This window comes from Oryza brachyantha, chromosome 3 (assembly GCF_000231095.2).
Source record: "Oryza brachyantha chromosome 3, ObraRS2, whole genome shotgun sequence".
NCBI classification, from domain to species: domain Eukaryota; kingdom Viridiplantae; phylum Streptophyta; class Magnoliopsida; order Poales; family Poaceae; genus Oryza; species Oryza brachyantha.
The window spans coordinates 10,925,219-10,934,884 of NC_023165.2; the positions used below are offsets into that span (position 1 = coordinate 10,925,219).

Here is a 9,666-nt window from a genome sequence, read left to right on the forward strand (position 1 = left end):
GCTTAAACTATATATGGGATAGGACGTATCGCGTCCACATTCAATGGACCTCGATCGGCTTTAATTTGGTTGTATATATTAGTATATTACTGCTTAATTAATTCGTCTTCAGAAAAACCAAAAAAGAAAAAAAACAACTACAGCATGCTTAATTACTTCTGAACAAACGCATCTACATCTTCTTAGTCCATGCTCCACTTTAACACATAGCGTGTAATATGCTGAAGCACTGAAGCAGTTCCCACTTTAAATTAGCACTAATATTTGTCTAGGATGGGCAGGGCACGGCTCACCAATTACTCAACTGAAAGATCAGGGTGGCGAATCAGCTCACGATCAATTAAAGATAGCACCAAGCAAAAGTAAAGTATAGATGGACTTTCTGATCAATAACATTTTTTATGACAGTGCTCTACTGATAAGTAACATGTAATTAAGGCACAGCAGTTTCAGGTTAATTAGGATGCAGGGATGCTCACTGGTACAATGATGCAAACGGCAGAGTTGGCTAAGGGTTTAGTGATGTCCGAGCAAGCATCGATCAGGGTGTTTCATTATCACATCTCATCTGCTACCAAAAGCTTAATTAAGAAAGAGAGATCTAACCAACAACTCTGCAATCAGATAAGGGCTAAGTGTGACTCCATTGTGGATCCAACTAGGAAGTAGTAGTATGTGTGTATATGCGCGTGCACACATTATATTGCTGCTACTGAACCAATAATGCACAACTCATGACTCATGAGCTAGCTTTACTGATAATGTCATCATAATTAACTAGCAGTTCACAATGTTTATTTCCATAGAAGCGAACAAGAGTTGGTACATTCATTTATATACAAAATATTAGAAAGGGGAAATTACGAAAGCTCTGCAAGCAATTAATGCAGCAAACATCACTATGTGAGAACTTAATTTTTGGGTACGTAGTTTAAGAGCGACGGGATGTGTTCAACTTTTTAAAGAAAACTTGACAATAACAACATAAAAAATATATATAAGAAGATTGAATTCTAGCTTTGCTACCTACCCTATTCACTCTAGTGGGAGATGCATCACCTAAATATTTTAGGCTGTGTCCCTATACCCAACAAGGAGTCTAATAAGGGTACCGTGATGTTCTCCGTTTTATATTATAAGACTTTTTAGATTTTTTTTAAATTTATCTATGTATGAATGTATATATTTTATATATATATATATAAATTCATTAGCACACATGAATCTAGATAATGCTAGAATATCTTATAACGTGAAACAAAGAAAATATCATTTTCTATGTGAGATTAAGATGACATAATAAACTTACTACAATTAATTTGCACCAACGATGATAAGTAATCATTAACTTGTTCGATGACATAAAAAGCTCTTATATACACATGTAGACACACCGTGCATTATACACGTACATACAGATTCAGTGATTTATTCAGCCTAGGGTTTAATATAACAATAGAATATAAATATTTTAGATAAAGTTTAACTAAAATATAGTAAATTTTTAATGCAATTTTCCGGCCAGACATAGGGCTCAAGCAAAGATGAGATGCCCCATACCTGGTACTACCCTGCGTATGTATATACATTACTCTCCACTTGCATGCATGTAAGTGTGAGCAATAGGATTTTAACTCGGGGGTATATGGTCAGTACCTAGGATTGCACCACCACATCATATACGCTTCCACAAGGGATCACTAGCTTGGCTTACTCGCATGGACCCAAGGACAACTCTGAAGAAAATTACACGAAACTAGCTTGATGCGTCGAGCTGGCTTACATCTCTCTCTTTGTGTTTTGCTGGTATCCTGTGTGCAAGTGTGTGTTTGATGTATTGAATGTGTATATTTTGTCTTTGTTTCTCTAGTATATATTTGATCTCATTGTTGAAGAACAATCTTGTTGTACATCTCATCAGAGAACACAAGACATGTTTGCTTGATTGTGAATCTGTGGTCACCAATATGTTTGTTCCCTAATCACCATCATACCATACTACCACGATTGGTATCCATGTAGTTATTTAAGGGAGGTGTTGCTGACTATAAGATTCTTTCGCTGCCAAACAATATAGCATATCATTATCCTTAGTACAACTATATATATATACGACAAAACACTAAGAACAACAAGCACTCAACCAATATACAAGCCATTTCTCATGTACTATCTAGACTAACTTCTGTAGCCAAGTAAAAGTCTTGCATGCATAACGAAATGTAGCAACTAAAATGATAATACCAAGGACAATGATATGGTAGTATGTATATCTATTTGAAGAGATATAGGAAAAGGGTGCAATGGCATGCTTTTAAGCTGATTCTTTCTTTGTCACCATGAAAAAAGAATTAACCCACCTTTCCTGTTCGAAAAATGAGCTATATATTTTACCCACTTTATCCATTTTTCCACTACACCAGAATGATCAATGCTTTCTGTTCATGTGTTTGATCATACATAACGTTGCCCTGCCCCTACAGCGAAAGGATAGGAGCCAGTGGTGTTACACTCAAAAGTGTTTTGGCATGCTCCACTAGGCACTAGCTCCTCTAGTCTCTAGATAAGCCCAACTCTGATAGCGTAGTTTGATTTGCAACGCCACAAAGAGCTACTAGGAGAAATTGACATGTTCATTAACAATAAAACATGTACAATATTTAAGTTGTAAGCTAATCAATACATTAATTCGGTCTCGCAGCCACTCACCACTCTTTTTTTTTTCAACTCATGTATAAGTTCCATACCACGGTATCCAAATTAGCCAAACTAGCCATCAACCCATGCAGCTGTGCACAGGGCAAGCTTATTAAAAATTCATTTATGGTATTAAAATAGAAGGTCAAAACTATATTATTTATGTGAGACTTGTCTTTAAGGGAAAAAACCTAAGTTATTGAGGGAATCATCATGCATTACTAATTGGTGGCACTAATGCATTGAGATGGTGTTTATGTACTAGATGTCATTAAATGGATATACATTGATCATAATTTCATGCATTAAAAGTGCACATATCATGCAATTTAGCTTTGTGAATAGGGTTAATTAGATCCATGTTATTATAAATATGTCAGTTTAGAAAAATACCATTACAATTCATCTAATTGGAAATATGCAATTATTTCTCTTTCAGAGACATGCCATTTTCTACACCTTGAAGGCTATTCGACCCACATGGCAGACAAATGTAATTTCGTATTACCCAAAATGCCCCTATTTCTTAGGGCTAGAGGTGGACGGTGACCGAGCAAAGTGGACGACGATGGGTGGCTGGCGACATTTGAGCAGAGTGGATGGCAGCAGGTGGCCGGCGCAACGATGACATAGTCACGACTACGGCCGGGCAGAGCGGTGACAATGTGACGATGAGGGCGTCCGGCTGGTGCGGCGACAACACGTAGATGAGGGCGGCGAGTGGCCAGTGCAGTGACAGGCGGAGTCGATGGAGGCGAGCGCCTGGCAAGCGCAGAGATGAGGGCGGTGGGTGGTCGACAGCGGCGACCAACCGACGCGGCAACGACACGATGATGAGGGTGTCCATCCGTTGCGTCGATGGTGCGGAGATGTGGGTGGTCGAGGCACGGCGTTAGCGGTTATCGGGGGGGCATTGTTCCCCCTTACAAGAGAAAAGATGAAGCTGAGGAATTTTAGATGATACGAAAATACATTAATCTGGGTCCAACAGCCTTTAAGGCTTAGAAAATGGCGTGTTTATGAAAGATGAATAATTATAATAGCATATTTACAATTAGGTGAATTGTAATGGCATTTTCTAAATTGACATATTTGTAATGGCATAAATCTAATAAAACCTTATGAATATGGGGACATACTACCCATCAAATATTTTTAAGCACCAGTTAGTTACGAGAGAAAAGTCATCTTAATAAAGTGATAGGAAAAAGAAGCACCATGTTTGCTCTCAAAGCCTAAATTTCTCACATTAATTAAAAAAATAGAGTCCAAGTATAAATAGAATTTAAAATTGGGAATAAAAAGGAATTGAAAAAAGAGACCATGTAGAAATATAATTTAGAAAAAAAATCAGATTTAAATTTTAAAATTAATCAATATAGAGTTAACAATCCATTTAGAAATACAATTTAGAAAAAAACCTGAAATTCAGTTTAAAATTTTCATTAATATTGAGAGAAGATGTAACAACATTTTAAAAATAATTAATATTGAAAGATGAGTCCATACGTTGAAATGTAATTTAAAAACATCTAAAAAACATATTAGCGGTATGTAATATTAAGAGAAAGAGTCTGCATATAAATATAATTTGGAAATATCTAAAATTCAAATTAAAAATAAATATTATGTAGTACGAGTCTTAACTACACATGGCAAGAATGCACAAGCACATGAGAATTGTTTGAGCTACTTAGAGCATCACCAATAGTTTCTCAAAAATCCATCTTTTGTTTTCAATTCTCCAATCAAATTTTTTTGCTTTCGGATAGGTTGATTCCAACAAATAAATAAAAAATGATTCACAATAATATTTCGTAAATAAATTGAAAATCAATTTTGATGTAAATGTGTTCAATATGCACTAAGATCGTTTCACACAAACGAATAATAAACTTTCTCCATGTTTTTTATATGACGTCATTGACTTTTATGTTTACGTTTGATCATTCATCTTATTTAAAAATTTTATCCAAATATGTAAAATTATAAGTCATACTTAAAGTTTCTATAAAAATAAATCAAATTATAATAAAATAATTAATAAGTATATATTTTTTTAAATAAGACGAGTGACCAAATGTAAACATAAGAGTCAACGACGTCATATTAAAAACCATGGAGGGAGTATCTGTTATAAGTTACATGGAAAAAGTTTGACAGCTCTTAGTTAATCCCCTATATTATAATGATCCACCCGTAATGGTTATTGCTGGTCAACATTTATGATTTTTACCATAAACATTTTACGTAAAAATTTTGTGTCTCCGTTATAGGTCTATTTTTCCTAACAGTAAGGTTATTCAGAACGTCTACCGAAGCTCTCATGGCTAACAGGCTGGGAAACAGTTTTTAGCACACGAGTGTAGGTACACCCGTGTGCTTGCATGTCATCTAAATAATCACTAAAAATATGAAAAAAATTGAAAAAAAAATATTAATATGAGTTATATCACTCCACAAACATGCAAGTTTAAATTCAACTTATACAAATTGTAGCAAAAAAACAAATAAAACCGAAACTAACTATACGCATATTTATAATTATTTTTGTTATTTTTACTACAACTTGTAGAAGATGAATTTAAACTTGTATGTTGGTAGAGTGATATAACTCATATTAAACTATCTTGTTAAATTTTTCCATATTTTTCGATGACTATTTAGATGGCATACAAGCAACGGGTGTATATTCACCCGTGTGCTAAAAAAACGCTTCCCTATCAGGCAGATGACCACGCGAGCGTGGTATATGGGTACGTGCCTTTTCTTTCCATCAGCCCATCTACAGATCTACTGCCATAACACGTCTAGGTTCAATGAACCAGTTATGATTTCACCCGGTTCACAGGTTAAACTTAGCGCAAACTTCTTTCCGCTGCAACCCCAACGACACTAATGGCAAAGTTTAACCAGAAAGGAAACCTGTCCAGGTTCATGGGAGCTGCAAGCTAGGCAGCTAGCAGCTGGAAGCCTGGAGCGCGCGCTAGCTGTGCATTACTGCGTGCATGCCTAATCACGAACACCTCGATCGTACCCTGGAATTTGATCACCCAAATTGCAGACGATATCATCCGTGCAGAATTTACGGGATTTGAGCTGGACACACACACTCGCAACGTTCGAAAGATCTCCGTCGATTGATTCGATCAGGGTGTGGCGGCGCGCCGTGTCGCCGGCGAAAATCCTTTCCCGGCCGGTTGCCTTATAAAACTCCCCTTCCCACCGCCGCCTGCGTCGTCGTCCCGGGCACGCACACCCACACGGCACGAGCACAGTGCCTGACCCACCACCCACCTGCTTCTTCCCCTCCTCCGCGGCGTCGAGCAGATCGATCACACGGTGATCGACTCCGCCATTGTTAGAGGCGATCGAGCTAGAGAGAGAGAGAGAGAGAGAGGAGGAGGAAGAGGGAGGGGAGCGGATTCTGTATCGACGATGCAGGTTGCTAGGATTGCGAGAAGGGGGCTGTCGAGGCTCGCCGCGGCGGTGGAGACGGCGGCCGTGCCGAGAATGCCGGCCTTCGACCACGTGCCGCTCCCCTACGACGGCCCGTCCGCCGCCGAGATCGCCCGGAAGCGCGCCGAGTTCCTCAGCCCGTCCCTCTTCCACTTCTATTCCAATCCAGTATGTTTATTTTTAATCTGTATATGGTATTGTGTTCTTGGTTGATTCGATCAATGAACGGCAATCTCTGGGTGATTTGCATATTGAAATCAAAGAGTGTGTGTGTCATCTCTTCGCTCATCGGCGACGTGGTTGGGTTGTGTTGTGTTGCAGCTCAACATCGTGGAAGGGAAGATGCAGTACCTGTACGACGAGCGCGGGCGGCGCTACCTGGACGCGTTCGCCGGCATCGCCACCGTGTGCTGCGGCCACTGCCACCCGGACGTCGTCGACGCGGTCGCCGCGCAGGCCAGGCGCCTGCAGCACTCCACCGTGCTCTACCTCAACCACGCCATCGCCGACTTCGCCGAGGCGCTCGCCTCCAAGATGCCCGGCGACCTCAAGGTGCGGCTGCACCGCGAAACGTTTGCTTCACTCGTGGCGTTCGTCGTCGTTCGTTGTGACGGACGTTTTTTTTGTGTTTAGGTTGTGTTCTTCACCAACTCCGGCACGGAGGCGAACGAGCTCGCCATCATGATGGCGCGGCTGTACACCGGCTCCCACGACATCATATCGCTCCGGAACTCCTACCACGGCAATGCCGCCGGCACCATGGGCGCCACCGCGCAGAAGAACTGGAAGTTCAGCGTCGTCCAGGTCCGTACATACAAAAAGCCATCACCGATCGAAGAAATGATCGCCATTCCAAGCCATCGTCGTGAGCTAGCTCTGATCACCTACCTGTTCGTCCGGTTTCCGTGCGCTTCTGCAGAGCGGCGTGCACCACGCCGTGAACCCGGACCCGTACAGGGGCGCCTTCGGCTCCGACGCCGACAAGTACGTGCGCGACGTGCAGGAGATCATCGAGTTCGGCACGACCGGCCAGGTCGCCGGCTTCATATCGGAAGCGATACAGGGAGTAGGCGGGATCGTGGAGCTGTCGCCGGGGTACCTGCCGCTGGCGTACGAGAAGGTCCGGAATGCCGGGGGCCTCTGCATCGCCGACGAGGTCCAGGCGGGCTTCGCCCGCGTCGGCAGCCACTTCTGGGGGTTCGAGACCCACGGCGTCGTCCCCGACATAGTCACCATGGCGAAGGTACATCTCCTTCCTCCTCTCCGGCGAGCACCTGCGCCCAGACAGAGAGCTTGAAGACACGTATACACCACCGTGCAGGGTATCGGCAACGGCATCCCGCTGGGCGCGGTGGTGACGACGCCGGAGATCGCGCAGGTGCTGACCCGGCGGTGCTACTTCAACACGTTCGGCGGCAACCCGCTGTGCACCGCCGGCGGGCTCGCCGTCCTCCGTGTGCTCGAGAAGGAGGGTCTCCAGGAGAACGCCCACGCCGTCGGCTCCTACCTCAAGGACCGCCTCCGCGCTCTCCAGGACAAGCACGAAAGTACGCATTCGCATCGCCCGCTCGCCTGAATCTCGATCGATCGATCGAACACCCGGCCGACATGGCCGTGGCTCGTGTTAACACCTCGATCGCCTCTCTCTCCCTCCCATGAATGCAGTCATCGGCGACGTGAGGGGGACGGGTTTCATGCTCGGAGTCGAGCTGGTCACCGACCGGCAGCTCAAGACGCCGGCGAAAGACGAGATCTGCCACGCCATGGAGCACATGAAAGGTACTAATAGCTTCTTAGACGAACCAGACGGTTCATCTCATCGGCTTGCCTTGACTCGATGATTAACGAGAGATCCGCCATTGGTGTGCACTGCAGACATGGGCGTCTTGGTCGGCAAGGGCGGCTTCTACGGAAACGTCTTCAGGATCACTCCCCCTCTGTGCTTCACCAAGGAGGATGCCGGTTGGCCATTGATCACACTTCATCAAGACCACTACATATTTTCAAACGAAAAATAATTTATTAAAATAAAATTTATATATATATATGGTTTTCGCCATCTAAACACAAAAGCTGATAAATAAATTTTATAGTGTACTAACGCACTTATATTAACTCATTGTTATCATTAAATTGGATCTGGTTCGTCTGTTTTGGTGCAGATTTCTTCGTCTCCGTGATGGATGCTGCGCTCTCCAAGCTCTGAAGACCTGCTTTACCAGGAGAGTGTTCCCTGCCACAGAAACCACAAGCACCACAGACGGTTCAGAACTTTCACCAGAGACGCATGGCTTTCGATGATGAGCCGTTCAGTAAACCGTTCACTCGTCGATGGCTCGATGCGTTGACCTCCCAGGGTCAAATGTTTACCCTAGCTATAGGCCCCTCGTAGAGAAAATCATAGAAACCTCTTTCCCTGATGATGGTCGAGTCCAAGTAGGTCTACAAGGTCATGCCAAAGTCGATATCATATATATTTTTGAATCATATACCTGTAGAATGGAATTACTTCCGTGTAATAGGCATATTATACTGTAATTAATATACATATGCTCAGTTTTATTTTGCAAAAAAAGCATGATTAATATCTATGTTATCATGCATATAACAAAAAGACCCATCTGACAGAAGAAACATGGGGTCTCCACTTTTCAATCACCTGTAAAATAGCATAAACCTTAGTCACTTTCAGACAGTTTGGGTCGTCCCAAGATTAAAATATGCTTTTTGGGGGAGATTAATATACCTATACATACATGGAAATAACTCTATTGTCTTGACATCATTGTTGGTATTCCAGTGGCATTTTGCATCGGCTTGCGCTCGTGATCGAACTTTAATTTTAAAGATATGTACTGCATTTTTATAAAAATGTTATAATTAAAAGTTTATATTTTTTATCTTAATAAAAAACTTCTAATATATAGAAAATATGTATCTTGTTTCTAATTTGAAAAGTTAATTTGTAACCTATGAAAACTCCAAGTTATGTTTCGGCTGAACCACGACAATCCTAGGTTATTATCACTTACATTTTGTACGTAGACGCCACCGTGGCATCTCACATAGCTCCATCAACACGTAGGCGCCACCGTGGCACGCCACGTCAGCATATGGAGCGGGTGGGAGTCCGTTTAGACCTATATGACACCCCAGACAAGTTTGAGGATCCAAAAATACATTTTAAGAGTTCATAGACCTAGATGATAAATACACACAAGTTTAGGACCGCTGGTGCACTTCACTCATTTTTAATTTAGAAAGTCAAAGTTTGTTTGAGGAGAGGCATAGTCCATCCTAACTGTCCGATATTATAAAAACAATTTTAGACGTTGAATTCGAAGAATGATGAAAGAAACATGAGTAAAAGTAGTTGGTGCGATGTAGACTCAGCTAAACTAGATTTATAATGGAGAGAGCAGTGGTTAATCTTTCCATGTTTACGATGTCTGGAGAACGAGAAAACCTTGCAGGTTTTGACCGACCGTCATTCAAGTGTTTCTTAGTAGT

At 42.2% G+C, this 9,666-nt stretch overlaps 1 protein-coding gene across 1 annotated transcript; it reads left to right on the forward strand.

Annotated features, from left to right (window-relative positions):
• The first annotated feature begins 5,920 nt into the window (after positions 1-5,920).
• Positions 5,921-8,927, forward strand: LOC102704498 (alanine--glyoxylate aminotransferase 2 homolog 3, mitochondrial-like). Its single transcript, XM_006649994.3, has 8 exons — positions 5,921-6,324; positions 6,478-6,708; positions 6,790-6,960; positions 7,076-7,399; positions 7,478-7,703; positions 7,822-7,935; positions 8,032-8,118; positions 8,319-8,927. Exons 1-8 carry the CDS (start codon positions 6,136-6,138, stop codon positions 8,360-8,362), a joined length of 1,386 nt encoding a protein of 461 aa, XP_006650057.2. The 5' UTR covers positions 5,921-6,135; the 3' UTR covers positions 8,363-8,927.
• The last annotated feature ends 739 nt before the right edge of the window (positions 8,928-9,666 follow it).

Excerpts from the sequence above, each read along its gene's own strand:
- LOC102704498 (XM_006649994.3), top strand. The coding sequence starts at position 6,136 with ATGCAGGTTGCTAGGATTGCGAGAAGGGGGCTGTCGAGGCTCGCCGCG. Across the intron at positions 6,325-6,477 it reads TCCACTTCTATTCCAATCCA|CTCAACATCGTGGAAGGGAA; the intron begins GTATGTTTATTT and ends GTTGTGTTGCAG. Across the intron at positions 7,936-8,031 it reads CGCCATGGAGCACATGAAAG|ACATGGGCGTCTTGGTCGGC; the intron begins GTACTAATAGCT and ends TGTGCACTGCAG.